General features: G+C 45.6%; 1 protein-coding gene across 1 annotated transcript in view; it reads right to left on the reverse strand.

Moving 5' to 3' along the window:
- The window catches only part of pak1 (p21 protein (Cdc42/Rac)-activated kinase 1), an 85,722-nt gene that overhangs the window by 27,386 nt on the left and 39,904 nt on the right, over positions 1–18,432 (reverse strand). The window contains exons 3-4 of the mRNA XM_079514387.1: positions 10,053–10,279; positions 4,775–4,899 (exon numbers count right to left, since the gene is read on the reverse strand). Coding sequence (XP_079370513.1) covers positions 4,775–4,899; positions 10,053–10,245 — 318 coding nt within the window. The 5' untranslated portion in view covers positions 10,246–10,279. The remainder of the gene's footprint in view (positions 1–4,774; positions 4,900–10,052; positions 10,280–18,432) is intronic.

The raw sequence follows: 18,432 nt of genomic DNA on the forward strand, positions 1-18,432 counted from the left end.
TCTTCTGGCTGTTGGCGGTCTCCTTCGAGTCGTAGAACTTGAGAACGTCCAGAACAGCCTGAGGATTCTTCTTCTGCTCCAGCTTGGTGATGTTGGAGGTCTGGAGGAGACGAGCCCACTGCTCTGGCATGCCCTGAGAGAGACACACACACACCACCGCCGTGAGAATGATGCTATGATGCTATGATGTTATCACCATGCCCTGAGAGACACACACCACCATGAGAATGATGCTATGATGTTATCACCATGCCCTGAGAGAGATACACCACCATGAGAATGATGCTATGATGTTATCACCATGCCCTGAGAGACACACACCACCATGAGAATGATGCTATGATGTTATCACCATGCCCTGAGAGAGATACACCACCATGAGAATGATGCTATGATGTTATCACCATGCCCTGAGAGAGATACACCACCATGAGAATGATGCTATGATGTTATCACCATGCCCTGAGAGACACACACCACCATGAGAATGATGCTATGATGTTATCACCATGCCCTGAGAGAGATACACCACCATGAGAATGAGAATGATGCTATGATGTTATCACCATGCCCTGAGAGAGATACAGACCACCATGAGAATGATGCTATGATGTTATCACCATGCCCTGAGAGAGATACAGACCACCATGATAATGATGCTATGATGTTAACAGCAGGGGTCTGTCTGGTATGACTGCTGCTGCGGAGCACTATCATTCATTAAACAAAGACTCTTACTCGACTGGAAGTGCGGATTTTATGAATTTTCTATATGTTCATTTTGAATCTGCACTCGGCACACGCCTGAAACTATATAGCAGGGGTTCTCAACGTTTTTGGCCGGGGACCCCCGGAAATGCTTTGGCAATGTCTCGGGACCCCCGCCCCGCCCCCTCCCGCCCCCCAATATAAATTGACTGCTACAATAACCTTAAACCATTTTGGGCGGGAACCCCTTTGTGTTTTAAGCATTGTTATAATTTAGCTATTGAAAAATAGCAGATCTACAAGCTCATAGCGCGCCACTGAGTGGCGCGCTACGAGCTTGTAGGTCTGCTATTTTTGAAAAATCGTGAAAATAACATTTTATTTTTATTTTTTTAAATTATTTTTTTTGAAAATAATTTGGGGACCCCCTAAAATAATTTGGCAACCCCCGAGGGGTCGCGACCCATGGGTTGAGAACCCCTGCTATATAGAACTGTCTGAGTAGAGCGGGCCTTTTCCCTTGAAGTGAACAGCAGGGGTCGGCAACCTTTTTGACATGAAGTGCCACGCCATATCAAAATTAGCCCGTCACTAAATCCCACCCCAAAAAGCGATTGTCCAACGCCAATCCAAATAATTTAGCAACGGTTGCTATGCAGGTCAAGCTTTCTTTGCTGCCAACGTGCCTATTGGACAAGGATGGTTTGGGGAGGGACTTAGTGAAGGGCTAATTCTAAAGTTTCCAACAGATTGATTTGATTTAGATTTTCTTTCACATCTGGATGCGAGTCCCTCCCGAGTCCGAGTTAGGAGTTTGAATGAATGTAGAATTATATGCAGGATGTAATTTGAACACTATTTTGCATATTTCATTTGAAAAGAAAAAACCCCTCTCTCTCTCTCTCTCTCACACAGTGATCATGCTCCCCTGTGCCAATGTTGGCAACCCGTGGCTAAGGTTCCATACCCCTGCAATAGAGAATCCCTACTCTGGGTGTGTCATGATAGGACAACCGTATTTCCGTGGCTTAAATAAATAAATAACCTACAGTCTCACAAGCTCCGCCAATTCCGAAGTGAACTGATGACGGGGACCGAGTACAGAGCCCTGGGTGACCCCTGTCAGCTACTATACAGTACTTTATAGTAGGGTTTAAGTACAGGCGTTACTGTGATCGTTTGTTGATGGATGGATAGATGACACACACACACACACACACACACACACACATTCTAAAGACAAATGGAATGGATGTTGTCAGTCACAACTAGGTCGCATTTGTATCTCTCACTCCCCCCCCCCCCCCCATCTTCTCTCTCTCTCTCTCTCTCTCTCTCTCTCTCTCTCTCTCTCTCTCTCTCTCTCTCTCTCTCTGTCTCTCTCTCTCTCTCTCTCTCTCTCTCTCTCTCTCTCTCAGCCCAATTGTACAGCCCTCCATTTTGAGCTGTCACTCCATTTGTTCTCCTTTCTTCCCACATTCTTCTATCCATCCATCCATCCTGTTCATCCGCTCAGCTGTCGTCCTTAACATTAACATGGCCATCCATCATAGTTTCTGCGTTGTGCTCCATTGGGGTCATTAGGCCGGGCGTTGTCGTAGCTTTTTCCTATTACGAAGACTTGACACTGACAGATATAGTGTGACTGTGTGTCTAGTGTCCCAGATTACAAGGGGGAGGAAAAAATGAAAAACTCAGTGCATGTTGTCAGTTTGTCACGCTATAGCAGCACGCAACGCGCACACACATGCACACGCACACACACACACACACACACGATATTGTCACTAGTTTGGGTCCCGGGGAGACATCAACATTCACTTTCGGGGCATGGGCTTAAAAGGATTTTGTCTAATTATATTATTTACGATTCGATAGCTCATTCATTAAGTTGTTTAGGTGGTTCTGGCATCTGGTTAGGATGCCTCTCGGGCGTCTCCCTAGTGAGGTCCACGACGCGCGTCCCACTGGGAGGAGACCCCGGGGTCTCCTCCCAGGGCGTAGCTGGAGGAATCACATCGACTCACTGGCCTTGGAACGTCTCGGGATCCCTCAGGAGGAAGTTACTAATGTTGCTCTGGAGAGGGAAGTCTGGAGCTCTCTGGTGGAGCTGTTGCCCCCGCGACCCGACTACGGATAAGCGGTTGAAGATGGATGGATGGATGGATGGAAGATTATAGACAAACAGAAAACCTGGAGCATCGACACTCCCTCACTGGCCCACTGTGTCGGGCACAAACCTCTTACCTCCAGATTTTAACTTTATCTGTTTTCTAAAGTAGCAGATCACAGGATCTTTATCTGTTTTCTAAAGTAGCAGATCACAGGATCTTTATCTGTTTTCTAAAGTAGCAGATCACAGGATCTTTATCTGTTTTCTAAAGTAGCAGATCACAGGATCTTTATCTGTTTTCTAAAGTAGCAGATCACAGGATCTTTATCTGTTTTCTAAAGTAGCAGATCACAGGATCTTTATCTGTTTTCTAAAGTAGCAGATCACAGGATCTTTATCTGTTTTCTAAAGTAGCAGATCACAGGATCTTTCCAGCTTGTAGATCTGCTACTTTTGCCATATTTGTATTTGAATCCTGAAAAGTAACATTTTTGTCGGGTGCAATTTTTTGTTTGCACCTGACGAAAGACTAACTCACATTCAGTTTACACACTGCTCTTTAGGTTTTTTTTCTTCTAACATGGCAATTAGGAAAAACTCAAGACAGCTCAACTACCTTCAGGATTCCCTCGATAGTTCGCAACACGCGTCTTTCCTTAGTTTCACTCGTCGTGGCGTGTGCGCCCATTTGCACCGGTCCGGAACACAGAATGATGTGTGATATTAGCTGCGACCAGCTAGCTCTCCATTTGCGCTCAGGCTGCACTGGCACATTGTGAGTGCAGGATTTTGGAGTGCTAGACAGTCACACCTGGCCTGAGTCAAACTAATTTAGACTGAGCTGGGAGTGACTAGACACCTGCTGTGCATCCAATTATACCACAGGTAGTTCAGAGGAAGCAATCTGATTGGTTGAAATAGCCCTCTACACGTGCAGTGCATCACCGCACACCTAATCAAAACTTAAACATAAACAGCTGTGCTGGGCAGTCGCCGCATGCAGTGGCTGCTAGTTAAGCTAGGTGTTTGCACAGGACCCAAACTGGTGAGTGTGGTGAGCTTGTAGATCGGCTACTTTCACTACTTCTTAAACATTTGTGTGAGTGTGACCAACCTTGACAATCACTGGATTGTTTTAATTTTTATCATGTCATATGAAAGCAGGGAATCGTAGCTTCAAATTGACATGTTGGTTGTTCAGTTTGACCCACCTGTTTTGGAGATATGGCTTATAGAGTAATGTCTTGCAGAGAAACAGCGAGTTGAGAAAGCGAGGCTTGAAAGGTTCACTTCTGTGGACTCTAACATTACACCTAGCTACATGTTTAAGCATTAATTTCATATTTACCAGTGGTGGAAAAAGTACGCAATTGTTTTACTTAAGTAAAAGTACCAATACTGCAATTTAGAACTACTTCGTTACAATTAGTACGGAATTGAAAATGTACTTGAGTAAAAGTACAAAAGTACTCATATTGCAGAATGTCCCGCTTCACAAGTTCAAAATGTGTACAAAGTCTATTGAAAATAGCAGATCTACAAGCTCACAATGCGTCGCAACGCTTGTAGATCTGCTATTTTCAAATGGCAAATGTATAGGGTTGAAGTGGTTAATCTATGTTTTCTAATCAAAATGATAGTAATGAAGTAACTAGTAACTAAAGTTTTCAAATAATTGTAGTGAAGTAAAAGTACAAATGTTGGCTCTTAGATGTAGTGGAGTAGAAGTAAAAGTACTGGAAATTGGAAATACTCAAGTAAAGTACAAATACCTCAAAACTGTACTTAAGTACAGTACTTAAGTAAAAGTACTTAGCTACATTCCACCACTGATATTTACATCTTGCTCTGATATTTATTTCAGACAATGTTGTTTTTCTCCTCTGGTGAAAAGCTGGAGGCTGCATGATGGCAGCCCCTCAGACAAATCCTGTCACAATTGTTTGCTCACACACGCACGCGCACACGCACACACACACTTACGGTGAACTCCCCAGTGACGGAGTCAAAGCCAACATGGATGGTGTGTTCAAAGTCAGACGGTAGAGAAATCTCTGGACGCTCCTTCTTCTTATTGGCTGAGAGAAAGAGAGAGAGAGACAGAACGGAACGTTAACATCCTTCTTATTGGCAGAGAGAGAGAGAGAGAGAGAGAGCACGGAACGTTAGCATCCTTCTTATTGGCTAAGAGAGAGAGACAGAACGTTAGCATCCTTCTTATTGGCTGAGAGAGAGAGAGAGAGAGCACGGAACGTTAGCATCCTTCTTATTGGCTGAGAGAGGGGGGAGAGAGAGAGAGAGCGCGCGCGCGCACGGGAGGTTAGCATTCTTCTTATTGGCTGGGAGGAAGAGAGAGAGAGAACGGAATGTTAACATTATTCTTATTGGATGAGAGAAACAGAGACATAATTTAGTTTATATAGTAAATTAATTAATTTGCTGTCTGTTGGATGGATCTCTCTCTCTCTCTCTCTCGCTCTCTCTCTCTCTCTCTCTCTCTCTCTCTCTCTGCAGAAGCAGCTGTTCAGGGCAAAGGCCAGGGTCAGGGGTCAACATCCATTAAGGGGTTAACAGCCGCTAACGAAGAGCTAATGAGCTACTAATTATTAACACCGGCACACTTTCTGCTTTGAAATGGGAGAAAGTGTGAGGCAATGAACGTGTGTGTGTGCGTGCGTGCAGTGTCTGTCTTTATAACTAATGAGCTTCACCTGTGCGTGTACCTGGCACACTTCCAGTCATTATATACCAAATGCTTTACTAATACGCTAATGACACATAATTATGCTAATGTCACATTAAAATCCATGGAAGTGCAGGAAAAACAACAGCTTGGTGAGCAGCCTGGCACTTTGGAACTTCAACCTGCTAGTCAGGCCCAAAAGCAGATCTGATATTTTCAAATAGCCAAAATGAATACAGGGGTGAAGTGGTTAATGTTTGTAGTATAGTAATAATCAAATTCTGCAAAGTAACTAAACTTTTTTAAACTTTTTTTTACAGTGTACAGCACTGTACAGTATGTGGACCATGGTGACATTGATCAATTCTTGATAAAAAGCTAATATATTATTTATGCCCCAAAATCTATAAATCTCACACTATTAAGGCAACCGGCCGGTTCCACACACTGCACAAGGTGCCCTTTTTTCACTTGAGCATCTGCCCCTCTAAATGTCTGTGCACGCCACTGACAAGCGCAGCGAGAACAACACAGATGTGAACCGAAATAAATTTATATTAAAAAAGGCGTCAACTCAAAAGGCGATCTCTGTTTGGACCAGAAGGCGTCAAAAGGCAATCTCTGCGGTCAAAGAGTTAATGCTGTTCAATCCATTACCCATGGCTTTCTGTGCTGCTGATCAATATGCTGCACGTTTCTGTCTAATGTGCCAGCTGGGCTGTTTTGGTTATAGTACATTCATTAACTTGATTATTACCCCTGAGCCCGGTGGCTTTATGGTAACCGCAACGTTGCCTGTTCGAACCCGGGCTCCCCCAGAGTTAGTGTTGTTGAGCAAGACTCTGAACCTTGCATGGTTTCCGCCGCCATCGGTGTATGAATGTGTGTGTGAATGGGTGAATGTAATGCACAATATATGTAAAGCGCCTTGGATAAAGGCGCTATATAAATGCACCATTTACCATTTATTTTATTGGTATCGGTCATTGCCAGTCATTTCTAGGAATAGTTCACGAATAGGCTTTGTATATTTAAGTTATTTGTCGTATTATCTGCCCTGTACTATTGTTTACAACGCCTAAAACACAAATGCATTTTTTCATTGATTTGTTCCAAGGTTCAATGCCAAGATCACAAATAAATGATTGATAGCTGATTGTGACAGCCCTCCTCGTTAAGACCTCGACAGACCACAAGATGAATGTTGTTCAATTCGTTACGGGTGTATTTCTATGCTGCTTATCAACATGCTGCACAGAAGAAGAATTAGAAGAACATTTTCTATTTTCCAGTGACACAAAATGTCCTGGAGCCCAAAGCACTGAGCCCTGGCTAGCCTAGGATGGCTGTGGCTCAGAGCCCAGAGCACTGAGCCCTGGCTAGCCTAGGATGGCTGTGGATGAGAGCCCAAAGCACTGAGCCCTGGCTAGCCTAGGATGGCTGTGGCTAAGAGCCCAAAGCACTGAGCCCTGGCTAGCCTAGGATGGCTGTGGCTCAGAGCCCAAAGCACTGAGCCCTGGCTAGCCTAGGATGGCTGTGGATGAGAGCCCAGAGCCCTGAGCCCTGGCTAGCCTAGGATGGCTGTGGATGAGAACCCAAAGCACTGAGCCCTGGCTATAGGATGGCTGTGGATGAGAGCCCAGAGCCCTGAGCCCTGGCTAGCCTAGGATGGCTGTGGATGAGAGCCCAGAGCACTGAGCCCTGGCTATAGGATGGCTGTGGATGAGAACCCAAAGCACTGAGCCCTGGCTATAGGATGGCTGTGGATGAGAGCCCAGAGCCCTGAGCCCTGGCTAGCCTAGGATGGCTGTGGATGAGAGCCCAAAGCACTGAGCCCTGGCTATAGGATGGCTGTGGATGAGAGCCCAAAGCACTGAGCCCTGGCTAGGATGGCTGTGGATGAGAGCCCAGAGCCCTGGCTAGCCTAGGATGGCTGTGGGTGAGAGCCCAGAGCCCTGGCTAGCCTAGGATGGCTGTGGATGAGAGCCCAGAGCCCTGGCTAGCCTAGGATGGCTGTGGATGAGAGCCCAAAGCACTGAGCCCTGGCTAGCCTAGGATGGCTGGGGATCAGAGCCCAAAGCACTGAGCCCTGGCTAGCCTAGGATGGCTGTGGCTCAGAGCCCAAAGCCCTGGCTAGCCTAGGATGGCTGTGGATGAGAGCCCAAAGGACTGAGCCCTGGCTAGCCTAGGATGGCTGTGGATGAGAGCCCAGAGCCCTGGCTAGCCTAGGATGGCTGTGGATGAGAGCCCAAAGCACTGAGCCCTGGCTAGCCTAGGATGGCTGTGGATGAGAGCCCAGAGCCCTGGCTAGCCTAGGATGGCTATGGATGAGAGCCAGCCGCTAAATATGCAGGTAAATGTAAATTGCTCAAGTGAGCCGACTTTCCCCTCACGGCAATAATAACATATTGTAATAAGTAGAGGATAATAATGTGCTAATTATGTGGTGCTGATCTGAGCTTCCCTCACTGACACAATAAGGATATTAACACACACAAGGGATGACATGCAGAATTACAGAGGATGACTTACGGGAGTTTTAACCCATTTTGGGCGGGAACCCGCACATTGTTATAATTTAGCTATTGAAAAATAGCAGATCTACAAGCTCATAGCGCGCCACTCGGTGGCGCGCTATGAGCTTGTAGATCTGCTATTTTTGAAAAATCGTGAAAATATTTATTTCAGAAAACTGGAGGATTTTTTTTTTTTTAATTTCGACGTCAGGCCTGAATGGGTTAAACTAGATTAATGCTTTTTTCTTTTTTTACCCCCCTCCATTTGTTTTATGGTTCTGCACTTCCTGGTTGCCCAGGATCTCTTCTTCTACTTTGGTATTTCGCACTATTTGACGGGCACTGCAGGCCTCACGATCCCGCCTAGTGTAACGGGAGGGTTAAACGCGTTTAAAGTGAATACGTACCGTTTCTGACAATGCCGCTGTTGCTTTCCAACATATCCTCGCCACTAGGAGGGCCCTGCAGCGTTCGTTTCGGCGCGGTACTTCCGTGGTTTTGTTTTGAACCGAACTCTGGGAATCGCAGTTCTATGAGACCATAGACCATAGACGCTGTAACAAAGATGCTTAATTTAGGAAGATACGCCAATCCCCCGCGCTTTGCCCCTAGGTGCGAAATGGTACACAAAAATGGACTCCTATATAAGCGGGCGCCGTCTGGTGTCAGAGTTCATAGTTTCTGCCTGGGACAGAGAAAGGTCGATAACAACGTAGATTTTCCCCAGATTTGTGTAAAGCCACTAAAGCAGTGGTTTTCAACCCAAACCAAAAGTCCCATTATTTATTCTGCATTTGAGGCACGGACATGATTTGATGAGATTTAGCCTCTCAGACCCAAAACATTTTTTTTTTTGTCGTTGGATAAGATTTTGTCCACAGTTCCATGCTGTTGCCAACAGCATGGAAACTCTTTTCTACATTCTCTAATTGTGTAGACACAAGTTGTTTAACAATAATTTCAGTCTTGAGCGTAAAATGAAACCAAATAATGGACCCGTGATGATTTGTTAATAGAATATCTTAGTTATAAATAAATTGAGTAGACGTGTAACGGTAACCGTTAATAATCACAATATTACACGAGACAGTTGCGCGTTACCGTCAATAACACCCCGAACGCCCCGGGGTTATTTAATCCATTAAATCATAGCACCCAGCGATTTATAGCAGCGGAGCACATTTAGCGACGGACCGGATGTTATCCCGGATGTGGCTGAAGTAGCTAGATGTAGTCAAAATACTCGTCTAACACATAATCTTTTCTTAGAATTGGACGCAATGATTTAGATCGTTATTCACGTTTTAAGATTTTCCATCTCGTCGGCTAAACAGGGGGGGAACATTTTCGATGACGTCACACTGACGCTCCCTGCCTGTGGAGCGATGCGATCGGTTTTGATATCAATAAATCTCCGTCCTTTTGATCAATCTCCGTCTTGAGAGCTGGGCGTTACTAATTGATAGGGCGGAGAACTCCGTCCTGTGCACTCAGGGTGTTATTGGCACGCCTGCGTTGCTGCAGGAACGAGCCGATAGGACAGTTCCCTCAGCAGCTCTTAATTCAAGTTAATCAATAATTCATCAACAATTCACGATTTAATTGTTTTTTTGGCATTGGAAATCGGAATATAAATTGCAATTACGTTTTGGCCTTTTAGGCTTTGAGGCAGATATGACACATAACTGAAATATACCAAGAAATTACTGGAATGTTTATGAAAAAGTTATGAAATATCTGTGGGCCTGCCTGCCTGCCTGTCTGTCTGTCTGCCTGCCTGCCTGCCTGTCTGTCTGTCTGCCTGTCTCTCCCTCAGTGTGTCTCTCCCACATGTTTATTACATCTATCAATCATTGAGTATTGATCGGGGGCAGAGATCTCCCACCTTGTACACCTGCGCGCACGCACACACACACACTCATTGGATGTTTGCCATTTCAGCCTCGACTGAAGATATATTGATTGGTGGGCGTGAGCTCTAATCTATGCGAACGAACACACACACACGCACACACACACACACGTGTCTTACTCTTGTCTCCGCCGCCGGTCAGGATGGAGCGTATGGAGCGGTCCTTCTTCTTCCTGTCCTCGGGGTTGGGTGGGAGGGGCTTGGAGCCGTGGTTGAGGGGGGCGGGGTCTTTGTTGCAGGAGCCAATCATGGTGCTGGTGTTCCTCATGGGCGGAGCCGGGGGCTTGTCCTCTACCTCCCCGTTATCAGACATCTTGAGCTAACGTGCCGCCGCCCACTGGCTGCTTCTGGAAGACACAACGACCAATCACAGACAAGATAAGATATAAGATGATGTATCAAAAACAGATCAATTTGATTGGTTGCAGCTACAGCGGTATAGGTTTGGTATCTCTGCGTCTGGAAGTTGAAGCCAGCTCAACTTCAACTTGTGAGCTTTGTATTCTTTTTGCAGAAGCTACAAACATTGGAATTTGCTTTGTTGCTTCATGACGCTGGCTTCCATTTGGAAATGAACGGTAGACTGCATCTTTGCTGTCTGTCTGTCTGAGTGTCTGTCTCTCCTACGCTGTCTCCCTCTCAGCTGTCCTACTGTCTGTCTCTCCTACGCTGTCTGTCTCTCAGCTGTCCTACTGTCTGTCTCTCCTATAACCTGCATGTCTCTCCTACGCTGTCTGTCCTACGCTGTCTGTCTCTCAGCTTTCCTACTGCATGTCTCTCCTACGCTGTCTGTCCTACGCTGTCTGTCTCTCAGCTGTCCTACTGTCTGTCTCTCCTACGCTGTCTCCATCTCAGCTGTCCTACTGTCTGTCTCTCCTACGCTGTCTCCCTCTCAGCTTTCCTACTGTCTGTCTCTCCTATAACCTGTCTGTCTCTCAGCTTTCCTACTGTCTGTCTCTCCTACGCTGTCTCCCTCTCAGCTGTCCTACTGTCTGTCTCTCCTATAACCTGTCTGTCTCTCAGCTTTCCTACTGTCTGTCTCTCCTACACTGTCTCCCTCTCAGCTTTCCTACTGTCTGTCTCTCCTACGCTGTCTCCCTCTCAGCTTTCCTACTGTCTGTCTCTCCTATAACCTGTCTGTCTCTCAGCTTTCCTACTGTCTGTCTCTGCTACACTGTCTCCCTCTCAGCTTTCCTACTGTCTGTCTCTCCTACGCTGTCTGTCTCTCAGCTGTCCTACTGTCTGTCTCTCCTACCCTGTCTGTCTCTCAGCTTTCCTACTGTCTGTCTCTCCTACGCTGTCTCCCTCTCAGCTTTCCTACTGTCTGTCTGTCTCTCCTACGCTGTCTCCCTCTCAGCTTTCCTACAGTCTGTCTCTCCTACACTGTCTCCCTCTCAGCTTTCCTACTGTCTGTCTCTCCTACACTGTCTCCCTCTCAGCTTTCCTACTGTCTGTCTCTCCTACACTGTCTCCCTCTCAGCTTTCCTACTGCATGTCTCTCCTACGCTGTCTGTCCTACGCTGTCTGTCTCTCAGCTTTCCTACTGCATGTCTCTCCTACGCTGTCTGTCCTACGCTGTCTGTCTCTCAGCTTTCCTACTGCATGTCTCTCCTACGCTGTCTGTCCTACGCTGTCTGTCTCTCAGCTTTCCTACTGTCTGTCTCTCCTACACTGTCTCCCTCTCAGCTGTCCTACTGTCTGTCTCTCCTACACTGTCTCCCTCTCAGCTGTCCTACTGTCTGTCTCTCCTACACTGTCTCCCTCTCAGCTCTCCTACCGTCTGTCTCTCCTACACTGTCTCCCTCTCAGCTGTCCTACTGTCTGTCTCTCCTACACTGTCTCCCTCTCAGCTGTCCTACTGTCTGTCTCTCCTACGCTGTCTCCCTCTCAGCTGTCCTACTGTCTGTCTCTCCTACACTGTCTCCCTCTCAGCTCTCCTACCGTCTGTCTCTCCTACACTGTCTCCCTCTCAGCTTTCCTACAGTCTGTCTGTCCTACACTGTCTCCATAGTATTTATCTAAATTAAAACGTGCAGATGGGCGAGGACACAGACAGCCCACTCACAGCGTTAAAAATAGGACTTTGTGTCAATATGGTTAGAGTAATATAAAATGAGACTGGCCGCGTTCTTAGTCAACTGTCCCACTGATAAAATGGTATAATAATGGTACTGTCACACCCTGTGTGAAAAACGCACGCACGCACGCACGCACGCACGCACGCACGCACGCACGCACGCACGCACGCACGCACGCACGCACGCACGCACGCACCCCTCTTCTGCCTCACAACTAATGCCATGCTGAATGAAAACAGAACAGAAATAGAGGTATAGAGATTATGCTGAAACAGAAAGAGAGATGGAGATAAAAAATAGATGGAGATTTTCCATTTGGTCACCGAGGGCTCTGTGTTATCTGTGAACACACTCAGCACCTTTACTCACTGACCTGTGTGGGTGCGTGTGTGTGTGTGTGTGTGTGTGTGTGTGTGTGTGTGTGTGTGTGTGTGTGTGTGCACACTGAGTCAGGCCTAAATGTAGTGATGTGGAAAGAGAGAAATGTGCGCCCGATCACGCACCGCACACACACACACACACACACACGTGACTTTGTATATACAGTACAGCCGAGAGAGAGAGAGAGATAGAGGCGAATAATTCAAGACTTAACATAATAACTGGTTTTAGAAGCGCACGCGCACACACGCACACGCACACACACACACACACACGCACACACACACGCTCCACGCTCCACTAGACACTGTCATTCCACAGAGAGACGTACAGTATCAGGACATTCTCATCACGTTTCATGTCAGGCTCATCATCATGATCACATCAGCATTCATCTGCTCTGCTAATGGTTCGTTACAATTACACGGCGGCTTCACAGAGGAGCCACTATAAGCTCTCCAAGAAAGGAAACGGAGCTTATCAACCAACAACGACACATTCAATCAGAACGAACACAAGCTATACGTGTGAGCATGACAGTCAAATGGTGCATTTAAATGGTGCATTTATATAAGTGCCTTTATCCAAGGTGCTTTACATAGATTGTGCATTACATTCACCCATTCACACACACATTCATACACCTTTACATAGATTGTGCATTACATTCACCCATTCACACACACATTCATACACCTTTACATAGATTGTGCATTACATTCACCCATTCACACACACATTCATACACCTTTACATAGATTGTGCATTACATTCACCCATTCACACACACATTCACACACCTTTACATAGATTGTGCATTACATTCACCCATTCACACACACATTCACACACCTTTACATAGATTGTGCATTACATTCACCCATTCACACACACATTCATACACCTTTACATAGATTGTGCATTACATTCACCCATTCACACACACATTCATACACCTTTACATAGATTGTGCATTACATTCACCCATTCACACACACATTCATACACCGATTGCGGCGGAAGCCATGCAAGGTACCAACCAGCACATCGGGGGCAATTTGGGATTCAAATGTCTTGCTCAAGGACACTTCGACACCAACTCTGGGGAAGCCTGGTTTCGAACTGGCAACCTTGCGGTTACCATCCAGCCACTCTATTCCCCCCCACGAGGCCTGCAGGCCGGCTTAGCGGTCCAGGCACCATGGCTGGTAATCCAGCATGACAGTGTGTCGCGGGTTCGAGTCCCGAGCCCGACAAAACTTTACTGTGTGTCTTCGCTCCCCGTTTCCTGTCTACCTACTATTAGGGATGCACGATTAACCCATTCTGTACGGGAACCCCTTTTGGTGTTTTAAGCATTATGTTATGCTTTAGCCATTGAAAAATAGCAGATCTACAAGCTCATAGCACGGCGCTACGAGCTTGTAGGTCTGCTATTTTTGAAAAATCGTGAAAATGCGGCGCACATCTTTGAATATATATTCTTCCAGGCGAAATTTTAACTCAAATATTTGCTTCTGGGGAGGGGGGTCCCTGGAACAACATATTTTCAGAAGGGGGTCCACGGCCAAATACAGATAATTCTGGGGGTCCTTGACATGAAATATTGAGAACCACCGATATAGAAACATTAGGTATTTCCGAAAATTGTCAGGATGTAGAAGACATTTTTTTATTTTTATGCCAGGCACGGAACGGTCTCAAAATAATACATTATTTAGAATATTTACTACTGTACATCAATCAATAAAAGGCAAAAAGCCCCCCAAAACATCTAATGAAAAACAGCACACTCACCTCAACAGAGACGACGAGCGTCCATGCTTGCTTCCCCGGAAACAATACACTGAATGTTAACTGTAACTGTTCTGAGCTGTGTGACTGCTACCATGAACCTCTGTGTGCCTGTGTGTGTGTGCGTGTGTGTGTGTGTGTGTGTGTGTGTGTGTGTGTGTGTGTGTGTGTGTGTGTGTGTGTGTGTGTGTGAATGAGAGAGAGAGAAAGTGAGAGTGGAGAAAGTGAGTCTAGGAGAGAGAGAGATAAGTTCTGTGCCGGTCGGCCTTTTCTCTCCTCCCCCCTCCCCCTCCCCCCCATGATGATGTCACACTGCTGTGTCACAGGTGAGTCACACTGGTGGGAAGGGTTTATGCGCGCACACACACACACACACACACACACACACACACACACAAGTATGTAACATAAGCACTCATATATGAATAGTGAATACACATGCCCCCCCCCCCCCCACACACACACACACACACACACACACACACACACACACACACTTTGCAATGTGAAATACTAAACCAGACCCAAGCATAGACAGACAAAAGTTTATTGTTGAGTCTCCTGCACATGTGTAACATGAGCACCTATGGTCTGACACACACACACACACACACACACACACACACACACACACACACACACACACACACACACACACACACACACACACACACACACACACACACACACACACACACACACACACACACACACACACACACACACACAACGACGAGTTGTTCAAAGCCATCACACCCACGACAAGAGGAAGTGTAAGCAAGCACACACACACACACTTGTAGGTGTAAAGTAACTAAGTACATTTACTCAAGTAATGTACTTAAGTAAAAATGTTGAGGTAAGTTTTACTTTACTGGAGTACTTTTACTTCTACTCCACTTCATTTCAAAGGCAAATATTGTACTTTTACTCCACTACATTTGACAGCTTTAGTTATTACTAATTACTTATTACTGTAGATTTGGACTATTATTACAAAACATACAGTAAACCACTTCAGCCCTATATACATTTCGGGCCGTTTGAAAATAACAGATCTACAAGCTCTTGTAGATCTGTCAGTTTCCAGGATGTCTTAGGACACTACTAGGACACTATGACACATTAGGAGTGCACTAGTAGGCTACTAGTGGTGCTCAAATATTTTATTAGCAAGGACCCCCTTAACTCGCACTGAGAATATAGGTTGCTACCTTTCAGCAAGGAGATATGGTGTCCCAGCATACAATAAGGTCAGACTAAAGAGGTCCTTCGTCCACCAGTCGACTTTGAGGCACACATTCACTGCCGGCATGTTTTCGGGCACCTCAGTAGCCCTTGCCACGCGAAAACTACAAATCGCAGGACCCCTGAACCAGAAGTAAGAGCCGCATCCTGTCCGTTGACATATATGATATATAAAATTGACAAATTATTGCTTATGTACATTCTGATACCAATTTACATTTTGAATTCCGGACTACTACTTTTACCTATAATAATAAAGTGAGTGACTATTTCCAGTTATCCACCACAGCACTTAGCAAACACAACTCTACTTCACAGACACACAACGGACTTCACACGCAGCTCTTGTGACAAAGACAGCAGCTGGTCACAAGGTGACACACACACACACACACACACACACACACACACACACACACACACACACACACACACACACACACACACACACACACACACACACACACACACACACACACACACACACACACACACACACACACACACACACACACACACACACACACACACACACAACTTTGCAGGAAGAAGCTGTAATTGCAGGGTAGCACTGTCACCTGCTTGGTAAATGGGAGGGTACCTCCCCATCCATATGTCTGCGCGTGCACGCACGCACACATACAATTATTTATTTATTTTTAGCTTTTGGCAATATTTCATGATTGCATTGACTTATATTCATTCATCTCATGCAGGAATCAATTGATTTGATGTCCACATTTCATTAGTCTCGCGTTACCAGACTGTTGCCTCCGTGATTTCCAAACGCTTCATCATACAGTCTGGGCCAAGGGGCCAGTGAGGCTATTCAACGTTGAAGCTCTGGGCCCTAGTGGTAGGAGGAGGGACTACAGGCGGACCCGTGTATTCATGACCGGGAAACCCCGTGCAGCTGGGCTTTAACATGTAGGACCATCACTCCCTACGTCACCCCGGACCTCAAATTTGAGGTCCGGAGGAGGTACTTCCGGCAGTCTTCCGGGTGCTTCAAAACGCCACTGAGCAACTTCCACTGACATGAATAGCTGGGGGGGGCGGAGCTTCGCGCCAGTTCAGTCTCTATCCTTTTATATACTCTATGGTCTGGGCCAACGGAAAAGGTCTCATGAGTATCCGGATACAGCGGAAGTGGAGCCTCCTCGCCAGTCTTTACAGTCGCGCATATTTATCCTAATATAAATAGAAAACATCTAAGGCTATAGCTTGTTGCTTAGCAGAAAAGGAAATAAAACAATATATTTTTGTGAACGGAAATGGCAGCTTCCGTTACTCAGCTCATACATGGGGGCTATAGTCCCAGACTCTATATAGCATTTGTGGAATAGTTGTCTGGTAACGCGAGACTAACATTGAATTTGTCCACAAACGTGATGGTTTAGTAAAGATATTGATTAGTGTGGCAGTGGCTCTAGAGCAGTGGTTCCCAAACCTTTTAGCCCGCAAGAAGATCAATTAGACGTTTTCCCAGTTGGGACCCAAAAAAAAATAGTGAAAATAGAATTTTCAATATTTCACATTTTTATTTTCTAATTTATGGAGTTTGTTAGTTTTTTTTCTTTTATTTATTCATGTTTCTATGAAATTCATGAAATGTTTTGCTCGTTTGGGATTTTTATTTTATAATAATTATAATAACAAAATCCCACATTTGGAACAGGACGTTGCATTTAGCTTAAAGCACTATTCAGCACTATTTAGTATTTATTACCGGTGTCATTTTTCACTTCACTTTGCAGTTGTTCTGTCCCCTGTACCATGTTGATCTGTTCCTGTATTGTACTGTATTGTATTGTGTTTTTGTATGGATATAGTGTTGGGTGCTTGCACATATGCACACATGGCATCAACGCATGGTGTTGTGTGCTGGCACACTATACACTCTGTCTTTCTTTTATCATTCAAGAGCCTGCTCAGGGACTACTAGTACAGATGAAATGTAGCTTTGGCTAACTCTGGCCCATTTACATTGAGGTGAAAACTGACATGTTGCTTTGTCCCTGTCAAATAAATAAATAAATAAATAAAATATAACCTTTTGAACTTTAGAGTAGAGCACTATAGAGTTTAAAGGTATATTCAGTGATTTGACTTAATTCAAATATCACTTATTTTTTCTTTTTTTCTGGATAATCCTCCCTACTATAGAGTGTGCTGACCATATAAGGAGTTCCTCCCTGTCCCCAGTGAGCCCCTGGGGTCAAAAAACCCTAGTTTCAGTTTTGGTGGCGGGTGGCAAAGCCTTCATCCAATAAGGATGAGAGGGGCCTTCCTCCAATCATGATCGAGTGGGGGCGGGTCTTGGTGCACATGCTGTTGGCCTGTTGCACTTCCCCCCACTGTAGAGCGTGCATGTGCACATTTTGTTACCGGGGCGGACTGGGTGGTTTTCCAAATCACCCAAATCACTGAATGCTCCTTTAAGTATGCATAACCATGACTGTTTGGCTACGTTTTCATCTATGTAAGGGATGTGTTATGTAAATATATCTGTCTGTCTGTCTGTCTGTCTGTCTGTCTGTGCTGAGCCCTTCACCCCAGACAATAACTCACCTTCCACTGAACCATACACACACACAACACACTGAACCATGCACTTACACACATAACACACTGACTGGCAGCATCCTCGCATTGAGCCTGCATGGCTGGCACACACACACACACACACACACACACACACACACACACACACACACACTGGAGGTCTCATATTTCAGTCACTGCTGTGACAGTTTTCAGCAGAAACTTGTTACACGCACACAGGCAGATACAGACAGACACAGACAACTACACACATGGAAGGTGCGCACGCACGCACGCACGCACAGATGAGTAATGTGTTCAGACTGTCAGGGATCTTCCTGCTTTTTCTACCTTTATTTTTACAGCATGGCAACACAGCCTGTCTGATCTGATCTATACCAGACAGAGAGAGAGAGAGACAGAGACAGAGAGACAGAGACAGAGAGAGAGACAGA

This window comes from Electrona antarctica (assembly GCF_951216825.1).
Source record: "Electrona antarctica genome assembly, chromosome: 11".
Classification (NCBI taxonomy): Eukaryota; Metazoa; Chordata; class Actinopteri; order Myctophiformes; family Myctophidae; genus Electrona; species Electrona antarctica.